The 19702-nt window shown below is 37.6% G+C and overlaps 1 protein-coding gene across 1 annotated transcript in view; it reads right to left on the reverse strand.

Moving 5' to 3' along the window:
- The window catches only part of LOC140228922 (uncharacterized), a 37241-nt gene that overhangs the window by 3125 nt on the left and 14414 nt on the right, over positions 1 to 19702 (reverse strand). Inside the window, exons 11-24 of the mRNA XM_072309189.1 lie at positions 18996 to 19170; positions 17604 to 17807; positions 16320 to 17188; positions 15639 to 15770; positions 14768 to 14955; positions 14094 to 14418; positions 12863 to 13034; positions 11586 to 12134; positions 10255 to 10431; positions 9703 to 9887; positions 9091 to 9223; positions 8499 to 8686; positions 7780 to 7995; positions 587 to 853 (exon numbers count right to left, since the gene is read on the reverse strand). Of these exons, the coding sequence (XP_072165290.1) occupies positions 587 to 853; positions 7780 to 7995; positions 8499 to 8686; positions 9091 to 9223; positions 9703 to 9887; positions 10255 to 10431; positions 11586 to 12134; positions 12863 to 13034; positions 14094 to 14418; positions 14768 to 14955; positions 15639 to 15770; positions 16320 to 17188; positions 17604 to 17807; positions 18996 to 19170 (3780 nt within the window). The remainder of the gene's footprint in view (positions 1 to 586; positions 854 to 7779; positions 7996 to 8498; positions 8687 to 9090; positions 9224 to 9702; positions 9888 to 10254; positions 10432 to 11585; positions 12135 to 12862; positions 13035 to 14093; positions 14419 to 14767; positions 14956 to 15638; positions 15771 to 16319; positions 17189 to 17603; positions 17808 to 18995; positions 19171 to 19702) is intronic.

Here is a 19702-nt window from a genome sequence, read left to right on the forward strand (position 1 = left end):
TAGATCCAATAAACACTGAAACCAAATGAAAGTTTCGAAAAATTTCTCTTACTGCCCACTCTGGCATCAGTCACTGGTATGAACATTATCACAATATCAGATTATGTTTACTTTCATATGCGAAAACATGGTCATACACCACTATATGGTGTCGGAACAAGCACTCAAGAGCCAAGTAATCCTATCTGGTTACAAGCACAGAGATCGAAAGTCTCAAAACAAATTAACTGCTCTAAATTCTTGTGGAAGCTTTGAACACAATTAGTGAGAAGGGAAGATAATTTCACAGTGACACATTTTCACAAGTTATAATTGAAGAGGCCTCTGTGAAATTTTATATGTCAATAAGGAAGTATTCAATTCAAAGGCTCAACTTTCTTATCAAATTTATATTTGTTTCAAGTGTTGTTATAAATTGAAGCAGATGTACAAATAATCTCAAAATACCTTACCTGATGGAATTTCATTTGTATCTATACTTCACGAATACATAGTGTGAATGAAGTTTAAAATTCCGAAAGGTTCATCACCATCCCTATGATGCAAATGATGGTGTGAGATGCTGGCTACTACAGGGGAAACTTACCTGAAGGCAAGAATGACATTGTCAGGCATTTGGAGCAGGAGCCTGTCGTAGGCTTCAATCTTCTCCGTCTCTGGCACAGACTTGAGATAAACACTTATTGCTTGATTGTGGAACGAGAAATCGCTCCAGTACCTGCCAGCTTCATGGCTGAATGGAACTGGGAGGAGTGTGGGAACTGTGGCTAGGCATCGATCCAGGAGCTTGCCTAGATGTTTGGACTGTACGTGGGATGATCCCCCAGACCCCTTAGCACTGTACTTAAGGTATCTAGAAACAATGTATGGAGATAATGGTAGTGGTAAGTTTGTATTTCCTTCAATTATTCCCCCTCAACCCCCCCCCCCCACTTTTTTTGTTTGTTTCTTCGGGTCCTACTAATTGACGCAAACTAATGCAAACTAATACAAACTAATGCAAACTAATGCAAACTAATGCAAACTGACGCAAACTGATACAAACTCAATGCAAACTCAATACAAACTACTAATCAATGCAAACTAATGCAAAATACTAATTAATGCAAACTAATACAAACCATTAGCGGTGAAAATTAGGGTGAATTACAGTACCTGGACCTGGCTCTTCCGAGGCCACTCTCACGTTAGTCCTCTCGAAACAAAAACTAGTATCGATCAAGTAAATCCATTCTATCGAAGAATGACTAACGCAACTGCTCAACAGTCAACACTAACTTGAAAAAAAAAAAACACATTTTATGAAAACATCATTAAATTCATATTTCTTGACCAAATAGATATCGTTTTGAATATATTTCGCTTTCAAAATTCAGAAAATGTAAAGCAGAATGATGCCCAGAAATACGGATATTAATGATCGATCATAAATGCCGAAATACTAATTGATGCAAACTCGACGCAAACTCCAAAACACAACGCTATCCTATGCGAAAACAACCTATATCGATTACAAATATCGGGAAATGACACCCCGAAATACTAATCAATGCAAACTCAACGCAAACTCAAAAACACAACGCTATCCTATGCGAAAACAACCTATATCGATTACAAATATCGGGAAATGACACCCCGAAATACTAATTAATGCAAACTCAACGCAAACTCAAAAACACAACGCTATCCTATGCGAAAACAACCTATATCGATTACAAATATCGGGGAAATGACACCCCGAAATACTAATTAATGCAAACATCAACGCAAACTCCAAGACATAACGCTATTCTATGCGAAAACAACCTATATCGATTACAAATATCGGGAAATGACACCCCGAAATACTAATTAATGCAAACTCAACGCAAACTCAAAAACACAACACTATCCTATGTGAAAACCTCCTATATCGATTACAAATATCGGAAAATGACATCCCGAAATAATACTTAATGCAAACTCCAAGTCACAATGTTTTCGAATGTGAAAACAATGTAAATTGATCATGAATATCGGAAATTGACACATTGAAACACTATAGTAATGCAAACTCCAAAACAAAAAGTTTTCCTACGTGAAAACTACCTAAATTAATTACAAATATCGGAAAATAACACCTTGACATAAAAAGAAAAAAAATTGTCTCACAGTATTCTATCACATTCCTGTATCAAATTTCACTCTTACAGAAGCGCAAATTTATTTACCTCCAGATTGAATTGCAGTTTCAAGCAAAAGTGGGGGTAGTGATGTAGAAGAATTTTCATTCTCTATTTTAGAACTCTCGAATTATCAAGCAGGAGCTTTATGTTGATAAATACTCCCAACACTTAAATGATTCTCAGATAATTTTTTAATGAAAATTCCGTGTGTTAATCCCAAATTGCCAATTGTTTCTGGAAGATAATATAATCACATTCCTGGAAATTAAAGATTTTGTACCCACTGCAATAAGAATGATATTGGCGATGAATTTCATTACCTTTTCATTGCAGCCTCTTCAATGAACAGCAAAAGAAATACTTAATAAGATATCACAGGAAATACCAAAAATGAAGGTGGATCAATTATCTAATTGTGAAAAGAGGGCAGTTCTTTCTAGTTTAACCAAGTTTTACAATTGATAATGACATATGTAGGCCTACATGAGTATATTTCGACCTTCTCTTAGTTACTTGTTTATGTCTTTTTACAGGCCGTGCTTTCTATATATTGAGTAATCTGCGGAACTTGTCTTCCCACTCTCCCCTCTTTCTCTTCCTTTCTCTTCTTGCTCTCGCATGCCCATATATTTCCTTCATTCTTTGTTCACCTATTATCTGAATATATTTCTGTACTTTTTTTAACGTTTTTAATCTTTTTTGTTGTTTTTATCAATCATATGTCACTCGTATTTCTTTTATTGTTAATATGTCCAAGGAATTTGTGATCAGCTTTGTGTCTTCTCGCTGTTCCCTATTACACCGTACTTTTTATTAATCCTCTCTCTCTCTCTCTCATCTCTCTTCATATTTTCCTTCCTGTTTTGTTCACTATTATCAAACCGTGTATTTCTGTACATCTTCTTTGTTTTTATTTTCATCAATCGCACTTCACTCCTATTTACCTTATCATAGTTGTTTTGTATAAACTTAAAGTTACTTGCAACTCTGTTTGATTTATTGAAGTAATAATGTGAAATATGACTTTTAATTGGACCCCGATAGCCAGAATATGGGTTGTTGAGTAAAATGAACTTTGAACTTTGAACTCAGTAATATCACAAACACAAACACGTCGTGAAAGGAAGGTGTCGATCGATTAACCCTATAAAGCCCAGGGGGGGCACATTGTGCCCCCTACCAGATTTCATTCGCCACTCCTTCGCCCTTAATCCAATTTCAACCAAATTTTGTGACTTTCCCTAAAATCTTATTCCAAACATTTTGATATATAATTTAGCTATATCTGATATTGCTGGTTGCCATGGCAACCATAAATGACAACCATATCAGTCAGATTTTGCGTATTTTCTGTTCAAATTCCAATTAACAATATATTGTGTATGAAATGGGCGTTTCTTGGCTGAAATTTGCTGAAGAAGCAAAATGTGAAGTAATTATGGCCCTGAAATGTTTTTCCTATTATTTCCTTTGTTTTCATGTGACAATGGCATAAAACAATAGAAATAATAGAGATAATTGAAAACAACAGTATTTTCCTAAGATTGCCATTCTATTCTGCGTGATTTTGATTCCTTCACCCAAGTTATAACTCTAATATCATCTCTTTATCAAATTATCAATCTGCAAACTTAAAAATCCAATATTATGGAAATATGAAATGTGATAACTACGCATATACCTATCCAAAACAATGCATCACAGGTATCATAATGTATGTCTTTATGCTGTTATTAATAGCGCCTGCATGTGGTGACCCTGAGAAATTTCAACCATAACAAATAACGAGCTTCGACTTGCACATCATTTGTGGGAAATATGAAAATGATTGATCCATCATTAAACACATACACTTGGGATAAAGAAGTTATACAGAAAAAGCATTTTTTAAAGCATATTTCCTATGTATTTCTTCATATTTTGGTGAATAGCTCCCTCTCTGGGTGACCTTGAGAAAAATCAAATGTGCAGTCATGTAGAGTATGAGATGCTCTACTTATGTGCCAAGTATGACGATGAAACATTAAACAATAACAAAGTTATACGGGGGGGGGGGGGGGGGGGGGGGGGGGCACAATGTGCCCCCCCCCCCCCCCCCCCCCCTTGGGCGTGGAAGGTCAAAATAGCTTGGGCTTTATAGGGTTAACAGGTCGTCAATGCAAACTCCTGAGCGCATTTGATCGATTTTCTTTATAAATCTGATTCCTACAAATTGCTGTCGATGACTGTACCGAAACCATGGAATAGTACATATGAGTGTATCTAAATTGATAATTGAGTTATATGTGTATGTTAATACTTTCATAAATGCTTGTTCACAACAACAGGTAAAACAAAATGCACCGTAGATCATAATGGTAACCAATTTATGAATAACTTAGTCACATCGACAGTATGTCGGAAGGGGCGCAATTTCTTATGTTTATTTTATCGCTGCGGTGTGTCATGTCTGCGCCATTGTCAAAGCCAACAAAGTTCCACATAATTATCAGTCTTAAGTATTGTTTCCTATAACATATTGAATCTTTCAGTTGAATGCAATGCGCGCAATATCATCAACATATTCTTCAACGACAGTAGTCATTGTTATACATGATTATCTTTATAGAAGTAGCCAACTAACCGACAAAATCCAACAAAAGGCACATTGCCACAATATTTGATAATATAACTGGTGTACAGGTGATAATAGAGCTCCCTGTTCGTCTTTAATTTACAGCTTCATCAATTAGTTCGCTGAATTGACTTTGTGTTACTTCTATGTATGAAAAAGATATTTAGAAAAGGAATGGAATATGTTTGATAAATAGAGTAATCGGGAAAATAAAAAGCGGCAGGTATGGTATACATTAAAGGCCTTTTACAGGTACATGTACTTTACTCAACTCCTTACTAAACAATGCTAAATTAGGTAAAAGAAGTCAGGTATATTTGGAGGATTATGCTGGCCCATGTCCATACGGGGATATTGGATTTCCATGGAAGTGAAATCAGTATTTGCGGCTATTTAGTCTATATATTCAATACTCACCTACTGAATTATTCTCCATAGAATGAGCCGGAATGTCGTTGGAATGAAAATTCTTCCTGCATTCCTGCATATTCGAAGTGCATTCTAAAAATTTTTACGACATTCTGAGTGTGTTCGGGCCCATTCTTGAGGCCAGCTGGAATGTTTTACCCATGCCTAAAACATTCGAGGAGCATTCGAAATGGAAAGTATTGATCTGCATTCGAAGAGTATTCTAATTGGACTCTTATTGCACTCTGATTGCAGCCGCTTAATAGGAAATATCATTTCCTCTCTAGCTCTCCTCTTTCTAGATGTTCAGTTTGTTTTATCGTATTTCCAGATGTTTGTACATGTGCGTTCACTTCATTTTTATATTTGACTGTATTACGTGTCCCGTTGCTGATCAGCCACAATTTGTAATATCTATTTTTAAACAAATTGTTTTCTTATTGTTGGTGTTGTTACCGTTGTTGATGTTGTTCATGTTTCATGGATTTTTACGAAAACAGAGCCCTGAGGAAGACCGGCAGTTAGTCTATTTTAAATCTGTGTGATTGTATGATATTATTTTATTTAAATACTTGATGTGTGTGATTACTTTATACTGTTTTGAAATGTAATATTTTATACTGTTTATATATTTCATGCTGATCAGGCTACTCTGGATAAAGAATTGCAATAAATAAATAAATAAATAAATAAAATTGCATCATAAATATTCCTACGGCATTCTAAATATTCCCACGGCAGTCTAACAGCATTTGAAACAATCTTAACTTGAAATTGCAATTCAATTTGGTGTTAAATAGATTTGCGCTTCTGCAAGAGTGAAATTTGATACAGGACTGTGATAGAATACTGTGAGACCATTTTTTTTTTTTTTTATGTCGAGGTGTTATTTTCCGATATTTGTAATCCATTTAGGTAGTTTTCACGTAGGAAAACTTTTTGTTTTGGAGTTTGCATTACTACAGAGTTTCGATGTGTCAATTTCCGATATTCGTAGTTCGTAGCTGTAACATTTATCGAATTACACAAACTGTCGTACATGTTTTGAATTGATAGTAAGCGCTTTAGGCCTTGTGGGAAAAGCGCACTATAAATAATAGTAGTAGTAGTAGTAGTAGTAGTAGTAATAATAATAATAATAATAATAATAATAATAATAATCATGATCAATTTAAAGTACATTGTTTTCACATTGGAATAGCGTTATAATGTGACTTGGAGTTTGCGCATTCGGGGTGTCATTTTCCGATATTTGTAATCGATATAGGTGGTTTTGACATAGGATAGCGTTGTGTTTTTGAGTTTGCGTTGAGTTTGCATTAATTAGTATTTCGGGGTGTCATTTCCCGATATTTGTAATCGATAATAGGTTGTTTTCGCATAGGATAGCGTTGCGTCTTGGAGATTGCGTTGAGTTTGCATTAATTAGTATTTCGGGGTGTCATTTCCCGATATTTGTAATCGATATAGGTTGTTTTCGCATAGGATAGCGTTGTGTTTTGGAGTTTGCGTCGAGTTTGCATCAATTAGTATTTCGGCATTTGTGATCGATCATTAATATCCGTATTTCTGGGCATCATTCTGCTTTACATTTTCTGAATTTTGAAAGCGAAATATATTCAAAACGATATCTATTTGGTCAAGAAATATGAATTTAATGATATTTTCGTAAAATGTGTGTTTTTTTTTTCAAGTTAGTGTTGACTGTTGAGCAGTTGCGTTAGTCATTCTTCGATAGAATGGATTTACTTGATCGATACTAGTTTTTGTTTCGAGAGGACTAACGTGAGAGTGGCCTCGGAAGAGCCAGGTCCAGGTACTGTAATTCACCCTAATTTTCACCGCTAATGGTTTGTATTAGTTTGCATTAATTAGTATTTTGCATTAGTTTGCATTGATTAGTAGTTTGCATTGAGTTTGCATTGAGTTTGCATTGAGTTTGTATTAGTTTGCGTTAGTTTGCATTAGTTTGTATTAGTTTGCATTAGTTTGCATTAGTTTGCGTCAATTAGTAGGACCGGTTTCTTCTTCTTCTTCTTTTTTTTTTTTTTTTAGGGGAGGGGGTGAATATAACAGAACTACAAATTGTAGGCAATCATATCACCTAAAATTAAATACTCTCTTAAAAAAAAGCAGTGGCTAACAGGAAATACATTACAAGTTCAACGCAAGCTAATCCACATTCACCATTCTAAGGGGTACATGAATTTATGTGTGTGTGTGTGTGTGTGTGTGTTCATGAGAACTGTTCAGACAAAGGGAAATGTTGTATCTATTGTAAAGTTTATTTGTCCATTCTGAGGAAACATGCATAGGTCCAGGTATTGTGTTCATGGGTATTCTCATGGCTGTCTATGTAATGTCTAAATAAAGCAAAGTAAAAGCACCCCCTCCCCCCCCAAAAAAAAAAAAAAAAAAGGATATCTTCATAGGTGCTACTAAGCTGTTTTATCTTGCTTTGCTTTGGTTGGATCTTCTTGCAACTGTCTCTTCATGGCAAAGGGGTTTTCAAAAGAAATAACATGAAATACATATGATGATAATATCTAAAATAAAAAGAAGTGAGAGAGAAAGAAAGAGAACTGCACTCACTCAAGCCATATCAGCTCCAGTTTCTTTTGTCCACAAATGCACACGAGGGCACTCTCAAAGGCATCACAGGCCAACTTTTCTCCAAGAGTGTAGTGTGTGAGCATGATGTAATTCAGCCACAGGTACACCCTGTTTGTCTCGTCAAGTAGTGGTGGAGCTTCTGGGGACAAGGGCGGGGCTGCGAAGTCTGATGGAAGGGACTGTTTCAACTTATGCCTGAAAAGAAAAAGGAGGGAATTTAGCATTACATCCCAAGAAATAAAAGTTGTGACATCAATAAGCAAAATCAAAGACGATACACTATTTGTTTTATACAACACCTCCAACATTATCAAATGAGGTCCACACTGACTCATGAATGAATGTAGTACAAAAATGGCAACCATTTTCATGAAAGGCAAATGGTTGTGTAATTTGCACTGTGGCAGTCACGCAAGAAAGTGATCAGCTGTAGCTGTTGACAATGAAATGAGCGACTGAGTATGCATTTGTATCTGATTGAACGTGCATGGCAAAAGTTAAAGTGTATAAGGTATATTGTTACATCAGAGGCATACAGTGGTGCAAAAACTACAAGTTGATCATGAGCCTGTGAATGTAAATGGGTGAAGTCAGCGCACAATAGCACTTTTAACTGTACGTCACATGATGAGCAATCAACCAATCAGATACTATGGCTTGAATATTTTTCGGTGTTGGATAAGTCGATGAAATCTAACCTGTAAAGGTCCAGGAAATACTCCTCTGGCAGCCTTTGTGCCTCTAGTGCTGGTATTTGGTAAAAACCTGATATGCAGCATCTCAGAGGGGCTAGGAAGTCATCCTCATTGAAGTGGACACAGAGCTGGGCTTGAAGATAGTGGATGCGGCAAGAGTAGGGAAACTCCTTCACCCCTTGCGAGATGAACTGGAGAGTTGGTGGTGGGAAACATATCAAATTCAGCTAATTCATGTTACCTGTTCATGATGATCATCTGTTGAGTCATAACTTCACAGCATCAAGTATTTGTAAAGTGGTATGGTGACATTGTCATGATATAACAATAATTATAGGGATAAGTGTCGCACAGGCAGATTCTTCCAGATATTTCTACCAGACACTGCATTTGGCAACACAAAAATAATAAAATATCTAGATAGTTGTGTGATAGACATTGATACCAGTATACAAAGAAAACAACAAGAACATGGACATACGAGCCGCATATCAATTCAGAGTTTCTTGATTGAAGATATAAGTGCGACTTGCACACCTGAATACATGATATCTAATGAAAGCTCTACGTGGTCCTGAAAGGTATGAAATCTCACCTTATCAAGGAATTCTTTCTTGGCAGATGTTTTGAACAATCCTCCCAGGCAACGAGCAAACAGTGCAATCCTATCTTCTTCCTTCGTGTGTGCTCTTCTTTCCAGGTTGTAAACACTTACCATAGATTCACAGCTATAAAAATGGAAATACAAAGAGAACAAAACATCAAAGTTGCATATTAAGATCATATGCATCTCTAATTGTATGTTCAGTATGTTAGTATAAAGGATAATCAACTGAACAATCACAGTTGTCATCATGACAGCCCAATAAAGTTTCAAAACTTTTTTTTTCTTTTTAATATATGTGATGACCTAGTAAAATTTTTCAGACCCAAGGCTTTTCACTGATTTACAATTTGTCCCACTTTCAATTCAAACGCACTACTAAAGAGATCAGACTTTTTTTTTCTCTTAGGAAGATAAGCACCATATATAGGAAGTTTCTCTGCATGACATTGCTAAGGCATGAAGTACTATGCCAGGTGATTGTCAGATGCAAGTTGGATGCAACTGCTACATGTAGGTAAAATTCTTTGCAATTAGATGGGTGTTGTGCACACACTGAGGATGAACAATACAAACTGTTTTTGTTAAAGCGTGTATACTCACTTGCCAAAGTGTTCTTCCATCTCAATCTGTGCGAAATAGAGACAGAGTTCTGTGTTGCCAATGGGTGACTGCCCATGAGCAGCACTGTGCGTTGTAATTGCTTGACAAGCCATGGATAGATGAGTCCTGATGGTCTCAATGACTGCAGTACTACAATCTGATCTCCATGGTAACTGGATACAGTCCTGTTGAGAGAAAAATCATTCAAATGCCCATTCTTGAATAAAGAAATATTCTTGATCTCATAAATAATCACATTGAAAGTGGGACGAATGCACATTCAGGTGACAGATTATTATTTAGGGCCCTATGGAAGACCACTACTTATCTATTGGTGAATAGGTTACAATGACACATAAATAAATAAATGAATAAATAAATCACCAAACAAGAGTGAATCAGTTTGAAGTTCCAAGTCACAATCTTGCTTTTTTCACTATGCTTCATGAGTTATCACACAAAAATAAAGTTACAGCAACAAACATTGTCATTTCTGATGAGATTTCCATCTACCAAATAGAGAATAAATGACATGCTGTATGCTGTCCTCACCTTTCGGACAATTTGAGTTGGCTTCTTGGCAGCAGGGTCAAACAGACTTGGAGGAAGACTACAGCTCATGTGAATATGTATCAGACTCATCCAAGCCACACAGAGGTCAGGGACTGAAAGAAGTGGAACTGGGACACATTTCTGCTCTTCTCTGGTGCTTGAGGCCTGAAGAAATGTCTGTAAGAAGGAACAAATTACATCAAACTGATAACTTAAAGGTAGGGAATCCCATTTGCATGCCTCAAATGAAGAGTTGTATAAATACAGTGGTATGTTGAAGAGAGTATCATTTTAGAAATTCCCATAAAGTATTGAAAGTGGAAGGTAACATTTAGTACATTTTTATTGACCGTTAGATTTTGAATTGAAATTTTTTCGGAGCTCACCGTAAATTCCAGTACATTACTAGGCTACCTTTGCAGACCCATGCACTGCATGTGTGTCCATCATGTATATTTTGTGAAGAAAGTTCATCAAAACTTACAAACATTTCTATATACATTCTTGCCACACACTCTATATGTTATTACATCAGCTCTTATACTTTTAGATTTGCGTTTATAGATAAAAAATACAGAAGACTGCAACAAAAAGGCTGACACACAGAACTACTGAGTAGTTGAGTTTTGTGCATTATTCAAATTGTAGATAACTGTTGACTTCCAAATTTCTCAACAGTGGCCTAAACAAGTCCCCTGAGGTTCATATTTAATGTTTTCTGCATTTTGGGAGGTCTGTAAAAGGTATCCCCTACCTTTAAAGAAAACCAAAACCCAAATATAAATGTGGCTTGAGTAAAAGCAGCAATATTAGTAGAACACCTCTGTGAAAGTTTGAGGAAAATTGGATAATCACTTGAAAAATTTTGAATTTTTTAAAGTTTAGGTGCTGTAATCGCTGGATAAAGAGACTCCTACAGTTCATGACGTCACTATGAACAATAGTTATAGTAGGAAATACTCCAGCAAGAAATAAACTGGTGTTCTTATGCAGGGTGTATACCATTGTCTTACAAGACAGATGGATGTCAACCAACCATATGGACAACATATTGAAAATATAGAGAAAAATTCAACATATTTTCATTTTTCTAGCACAATGAAAGGGCACTTGACTTATCTCTTTCAGAAAGCACGCCGAATATCAACCTAAACATAATTATGTTAGTAACAAGTCGATGGAATGCATACAGTGTACTTTTCAGGAAAAATGAAGTTTTGTGGAGTGCTCCTTATATCATCTTTACTGAAGAGTTATTCATGCTGCATAGAAATTAAAGACACTGCGAAACACACCATGTAGACAGAAAGTACATGTAGTCACTGTCTTACCAACAGATCATCTGAAGCTTTGGACCCCTGTCCAGCCATCAGCTGCACTTGGGCCCGATACAACAGGATCTCCAGGCACTGGTGTGAAAGCTCCTGGCAAGATACATTTGTGGGGCGGTCTGAATGGATGGTCTTCACATCATTTTGGCTCTTTGCTTGACAATCTGCATTTGTTTTTCTCTTTTCCACAGTGCTCGTGTTGTCAACAGGCTCACGTCCACCGACATCCTGATTTTCATCATTATCACACGAGTCTTCACATGAATTTTCAGTTGCTTTTGAGTTGCTGACACTACTTGTAGATGTATCACTGGATCCAATCTTGTTCCTTATATTAGATTCCATTATGGCACTGTACTTGGTATCCCCTGTGGTGCCTACACTGTCATCGCCTGAGGAGCGTCCGCTGTCTTGACTGACTTTACTATCACAAGTCCTTGTATTCTCTGCATCTACAACATTTGGAGCATTGCTGGTTGTTTTCAAGTACTGCAGGATTTTGTCACATACTTCCAACTTGGATTGCACTGTCTCCTCAGCTTCAAGCAACTGAAATGCAAACACAAAGATACAAATGTAAAGAGAATTTATACAAAGGAAGCAGAGTGTTCTACGGTCTTTGAGCACTGACCTACATGTACATTCTGTTTGCATCACCCAGATATCACTCTGCACCAATTGCCCTCTTTCCAACATTCTCCAACTAGTATTTTTGCCAAAACAAAATACACCATTGTTCATGTTTTCAGCAAGGCACCTACAATGTAGATGATATTGGTCACACTCAATCATGCAAATTAGGGGAGGTGATGTCATCACCTCACAACTCTCACATTGGATTGTACACAGAAATACAGTGAAACCTGCCATAGTGGCCACCTGCCATATACGGCCACTGAAAAAAAAAAAATCCCCCAAGAGAAAAGCCATGTTAAATACCTCTGATCCTCATGACAGTCAGTGTGTGTGTGCAGTGAAGACTATTTAACCTACCATACCTACAAACGCCCCTCCATGCTGATGAGCACATTCAATGCAAATTGTAAACATTCACAGACATATCTGTACAGTATAGCAAATTTTGATTGAGAGTATCAAGGTAATACACATGAATTGACTACACTGCATATATCCATGACAATATTAACAATGGATACATGACACTAAATGAATTGTGACAATGATGATCATTCCACAACTACAGCTGTGTAGTTAATGAATAAACTACACTAGAATCATGGACAGTAGACACAAAAAGAGGAAATTGTGGTACTAACCTTCCACCATGTTTGGTAGCAGGGTGCCAGTTCAGTTGCTTTCATACACATCTCCAGATAGTCCTTTCTATCTGCACAGCCCTGGTAAACAGTGAGGTACTCTATCCATAGCAGTGAAGAATCGCTGTTGTGTTCCAGTCCCCTTGACAAGGCATTGAGAGTTCTGTCCATACTGAAGAAAGACATAAAAACAGGTTGAAACACTGAGCTCTTGTAGCTCTTCTACACTGAGAGAATTTTGAAACATAGCAAACAAGTGAGAACGCAAATTTGAATGTCTATATTTAGTTTCAGTATCCTTATAGTATGCTCTTCCTTCTCCTCGCAAAAAAAAAGAAAAAAAAAAAAGGGCAAAGACCTACCAAATTGATTTTTGTGGTCACCTGTGTAGAATGACCATCACATAACAGAAACTTCCTTCACTGACAAGCAAACTCCATAGTTCTTGTATACAACAGAATATTCCTGCATGTATGGGTCTACCCAAATACACAGGTATAACTTGGATTAAAATCAGCAAAGATCAACATATCGTACAAAAGTGCAGTTTGGAGTAGACCGAGCGCTGCAGTGCATTCCTATCTATAGTGCTAGTGAAGGAAACATTGTACTCGAAGGTACGCCAATGTTCTACTTTGCTGAAACAGAGGCTACGCTATTATTGTACCTTTGAGTACAATGTTTCCTTCACTAGCACTATAAATAGGCGTGCACTGCAGTGCTCGGTCTACTTTGCTAGACGAAGGCCAGCAGATTTTGCAGCCAAAACGTCTTAATCATTTTCATGTTTACCTCGCTTCGTGAGACAATAGATTAGCTTTACTCTTTCAGTTACTGTATTTTGCCGAATATTTTGCGAGGTTTTTATTTCCGCGAATTTCACGAGTCAGCTGCTATTTGCAAAATTAAAAACACGTGAAAATATTGACTCTAATGCTGATATGATTGTGACGTATGCGTATACATTTGACAGTTCAGTACAGGACTCCACGATCGCGAATTTAACCACTCGCGAAATTGTCGAAAAGTCCCGATTCGCGAAAATTTAGACTGGCGAAATATATGGCACAGAACTACCACGAAGATGAACATCTTATGTACTATTAATACTCATACCACTTCCACTATCCATAGCCTCTACCATTCCCCAAAATGAAGACTGATCCCCAAAACTATCAACAAGTTTAGACAAGTTAATTCTTTCCCATTGTTGCCCTGTAGATATACTCACCAGGATTCCTGCTTTAAGCCCCTGGCAAGCTTGAGCCACAGGTGGACAGAGTGGGGCTCTTCCAGCACGGCATTCTCTAGATCTCTTACTCCACTACCCTGTGAACCTTCAGCCCTTGTCTCCTGGGCTCTCCAACGAGGATCAACTTCACTGTCGCCACTGCTGCTCGTTGTTGCTTCAGGTCCAGATGAGTGAGGGAACTTTGGTGGACATAGGGGCAAGAAACCAGACGATGCATCCTCATCACTGGAAGACAGGCGCTGGGATCGCGGGCGGGGTCTCGGACGCCACTTGCGAGGACAAGCTGTGAGACGGGCCACAACACCTTTCATACACAAGACGGGAATGAAAACAAGAAGAGGGAATTGAATGCAAGACATTATTTGTGTACCAAACTAAAGAAAAAAGAACAAATATTATGTGTATGTGTTGTTCATTTAACACTAGTTCATCAGGACTCAGATAAACAGAAACACTGAAATTGAAGTGTTCCCACAGACTATCCTTAGACCTCATTCATATCTATAATTTAACAAAGAACTAAAAAAGCACAACAGCAGACAGAGGAACAATATGAAGACATATTTTCAAGACCCCTAGATGAAATATTAAAGCAAAATAACAAAAATAGAGCCTTCAGTCTTTACATCAGTACAACAGTAGAGAAACCGCACCTTTACTGTTTCCATTCAGCACATTTTCGATGCACGCAGTCAGTTTGTCTTCTTCCGTGGCTGCCTGCTTGTGTCTGACAGGGCTGGGGAGACCCTTGGCTCTACTCTCCCCTTTCTCCAGGTCTTTGTACGACAACAGATCAGTGATGACCTCTCGGGAAGACATGGTGTAGTCTCTCTCGTGTTGCCTTGGTAACAAAGTCACAGAGAAAAAGACAAACAGTGCATCATCATGCATATCATAATAGCATGACAAGGCAAGATCAATGCTCCCATACTTCACAATCAACCAGTATATCACAACCATTACTGACAAAATTGCATGTTGCCATTCTATTAATACAGAATCAGAACATGCACTGTTTAGTTAACACTAACTTCAGTTCAAAATTACCTTTTCACATTTTCCAATACTCTTGGTGAATGACACTTAGTGTAAATGTATGTATTAATACTACAGATACTCTTCGTAAATGATGTAAATGTATGTACTAATACTACACAGATACGTGTAAATACTCGCATGATTATTACCTATGTAATCAAAATACGAGTGAGAGAGGTTTGTTTTACTGTAAAAAGTATGAAATGTGTGAGCCAATTTACACCAGACAACATATTTTGTTTAATTCTGATTCGCTCAAACTCTGCTCAGAAGCTTAATGTCATAGACCTATACACCTTCCTTCATTGACATGAGGTTGCTTTATTTCATGTATCTCACACGTCACTGTTGAAAAGGAACATCTACTCCCACAAATGCCATACCTACTGCAGATGATGTCAAAAGCAAAGTCAAAGGGTTAGAGAAAGTTACCCTGCAATAGCAAAATATCAAGAAAGTTAGAAGAATTCAAGATAGATGTCATACCAGACACAATCATCATCATTGCAGGTGCCATTGAGTTCATACTGGCACAGACATCTTCTGGTATCCAGCTTATTTGTGAAGGTTGTGGATTGTACCGATAATCCTGCATAGTTCCGGAATAAGGGGCTTAACCTGCCATAAAAGAGTGTAATGGGAGGTGATACTGTGAAAGCCATTAAAAGCAGAACAGATTTAAGGATGTAAAATTTGCACGCAAAATAAGCTAAAGAATTTGACAAACATTTTATCACATATTTCACGCTTACAGAGAGCATTTACGTATTAAAAGAGACATAAAACATATAAAAAAAAGCTTACATTTAATTTTGATTGAGGGAGGTTTTGTTGAGAAGTTGTAGAGATTCCAGCATATAACGTATACTGCCTGTGCCTCATATTTAGCGAATTAAATTTTTTCGCGAATCTGGACCTCCCGACAATTTTGCGTGTGGTTAAATTCCCGACGGTGGAGGATAGTAATGAACGGAAAAATGTACACATGCGCATCACATTTAAGTCGGGATCAGAATTGATAATTTTGTGTGTTGTTAAATTTGGAAACAGCACCCGACTCGCAAAATTTATGAGAATATTAAAAAAACCTCAAGAAATTTTAGATTCATTAGTTGTGTATCTACTTTCCCAAAAGGACATATCCAAGTAAAGAAACTAACAGTGTACCTGAATGACTTGAAGCACATCAGTGGACTTCTGTATGTCACAAGATCTTGTGATGCAAATGTCGCTTCAACAACATCTCCTTTCCTACTGGCACTGCTTTCATCATCCTCCCCTCCTGCAGTGGTGTCCTTACACCAGTCTGCATTGAGGCCATATCCAGGAAAAGCACTTTCTGAGTTCATGGAGTCATAGTCTGGGGCAGAGAAGTCGGGACCTTTCTTCTCTGCCAAAGCCTGCTGTCTTTTGATCTCCTCCAGCTCACGTTTTTCCAGGGAATGCATTCCCTTGAAAGCAGAAGTGCCATCATCCTTGTCGACTGTCAAAGAGCTGGTCTTCTCCTTCGACTCCTCAGAGGACTCCACCCACTCCAGCAGGTCATTGGCCACTGAACCCGGACTGGCCTTAGCAATCTTGCCTCCTGGTCTCTGCCCCTCACTCCTGAACTTGGCCTTGAGGTTGCCAAGGTCTGAAATGCTGGGACTGATGGGCACTTTCCTGGAGATGACCTTGAGGTTTGGAGTCCGAGATGGATTGCGATCCAGCCATGACTTCCTCATGAGTTGTTGATCTTTGGTATTAGGGGTATCTGTTCTCGACCCTTCACCCTCACTGTCTGTATTTGGGGGTGTGTCTGCAGAGAGCTTGATAACATCCTTGGAGTAGATCTTAGACGATGGTTTCGTGGCGGGCTGTCTCCTGACTAGTCTGACCTTGTCTTCAGGAACAACTGATTTTGGGGTGATGACAGCTACAGCTTTCTTTGCTTCATTTTCTCTGAACTTTGTGATTCTTTCAGCCAAGGTGCGCTCGAGTTCTTTGAGTCGTTTTAGTTCAGCTGTCTCTCCAGCTTTCTTCGCTTTCTTTGCCTCCTGGAAGCAACAGTGACACAAATCAAAAGAACGGTCAGAGGACTGCAAATTCAACATTCCATTTACCTACACACATATACATATATGGTACTCTGTACATCTCTCAGTGAGACTGTATTTCACACTCAAATATGCCAGACTGGTAGATATATTTTAGTTTTGGTCCAAGAAAGCTGGAGTTTAACACAAGTCCCATTGTGCTTGAAACTCACCAAAGCCTAATTATGAAATTGACATTGATGCAAAATCATTGAGGTGCCCTTTGATAGTAAGTCGTTGACAGAGTTGTAACTCTTCATGACTTCTTCCAAGAGGTAATAACCATGGTATAAGCATACAGAGTGTGGTAAAAATAGTAAAATTATGTGAACATCGGATACATACAAACAATGCTTTCTAAGTGATAAATGCTTACCATACTGGAGGGTCCTCCCAGCTCTATCTTTCTCTTTCCACTAGTCAGGTGGGCTGTAACTGCAGACTGTGGCCTGGTGAGGAATGAACTGAACTCGGATCGCTCAATATCACCAATACTGACACCTGTCAGTTTGGCCAGCTGCCATCGAGCCTGTTCATCATGAGCCAGGTGGTTTTTAAATTGCTCTTCAAAAAATGATTTCTGAAACAAGACAACAATTGACGGAAAATGATAATATTGTGACGCTGCAACGTGAGGGCATTCATTGCAGCACTGAGACAAATAACAGAACAAAGAAAACTTTAAACACAATAATGCAAATACAGACACACATACCTAGACATACTTGTACTACTGACAGACACATACGCAGTCTCCATAGGAAGACGTGTGTCAAAGATATGAAGAGTTTAAATGCAAAAAAAAAAAAACACCAACCGATATATTCATTTTTATTAACATAATATATGTCTAAGATTGAAGCTTCTAAAAAAAGAATGATTAAACTAAATTTCATAACTTGAATAATATCTTCAAAAATATTTCTTGTTATGTAAATAAGTGTAGTATCACTGAAAAAGATTTAATTCTTCTCTGATGATGACTTCACTTAAAAAACTTTGAAAATGATGTTTTTATCTGTTTTTGCATTCAAATTTCTTGTTTATAAATGTACCCCAAACAACTACATACAGAACATGCTTGTTGTAGAACACATACAAATCCCAATATACTGTAAAAGTGGATATTTTCGCGCGACTAATTTTTCGCGCTAGGCCGGGTTAGAAGAGTTTCGCGTGTTTTTAATTCCGCGGAATCAAGACATCACGCACAAGAACGTATGGCAAGCAAAAATATTCGCGTGTTTTTATTTTCGCGCTAGTTTCTGGTTGCGCGAAATGCGCGAAAATTTCAACACCGCGAAAATTTTCACTTTTACAGTAGTGTACAATAATAATCAAAGGATTTGGAACAACAACAATGAATAAAATTCTTTAGTAATGCTCAACTGTGTCAGTTCTAGCATAATGAAAGAGCACTTGACTTCTACCTTTCAGAAGGCAGAGGGAGTATTACCCTTAACATATGTCAGTAATGAGATGAGGAAAGAGTACTTTTCATTAAACTAAAATTTTGTGGAATCTTCTTTATGTCATTGCCATACTGTGACACCACAAATTGTTTAAGTCTTCTTTTACAGTGATAAACACAATGGATTTAACCAAAGCTTTAAAATTTCATAACTCCTGAATAGATTGGCCCATTTTCTCAAATTTCACTAATGTGTACAACAAATATTTCTCCATTTACTGAATCTGCATCTTATTTTGAGGTAAATTTCCTTGAAGACTATGGGAAAAAGAATTTGAGACAGTTCTATTTACTTACCTGTCTCACATGCTTGCTGATTTGGGCCTGGTTCATGGTGATGATCTTCTCAGCAGCAATAATTTGCTCCTTCAAATGTTCAATCTGCATCTTAGCCTGCTGTACATTCTTTCTCCTCCTTGTGATTTGCTGGTCCTGATTCATGATGAGGCCTCTATCTTTCTTCAACATGAGCCTGATGTTGAAATCACAGAATGAAATACAAGAGCTTTCTCACAAACCAATAGCACCACACACCGCATAGTTCCCATAGTTTCCACAGGTGCAATTATCACAATCAGCAACCCCTTCTGCTCAGTCCCAACTCAACACCTCATTTGGATACACAAATTGTCACCAAATTAAACATAGCAGAGAGACTTCAAATGTAAGAGCAAGAAGAGGCCCAAGTCATGACCTCTTCGTTTAAAAGTCTGAGAATATCTAAACGCAATACAACTTGGTAGTACTACTTGTACTTTTGGATCTTGAGAAGATCTTTGAAATATAAGTACTGTATACGCCATATATTTTGCGAGTCTAAATTTTCGCGAATCGGGACTTCCTGACAATTTCGCGAGTGGTTAAATTCGCGATTGTGGAGTCCTGTACTGAACGGAGAAATATTATACGCGTATGTCACATTCATATCGGCATTAGAGTCAATATTTTTGAGTGTTTTTAATTTCGCGAATAGCAGCTGACTCGCGAAAATAAAAGCCTCACGA

Source organism: Diadema setosum, chromosome 5 (assembly GCF_964275005.1).
Source record: "Diadema setosum chromosome 5, eeDiaSeto1, whole genome shotgun sequence".
In the NCBI taxonomy this organism is placed as follows: domain Eukaryota; kingdom Metazoa; phylum Echinodermata; class Echinoidea; order Diadematoida; family Diadematidae; genus Diadema; species Diadema setosum.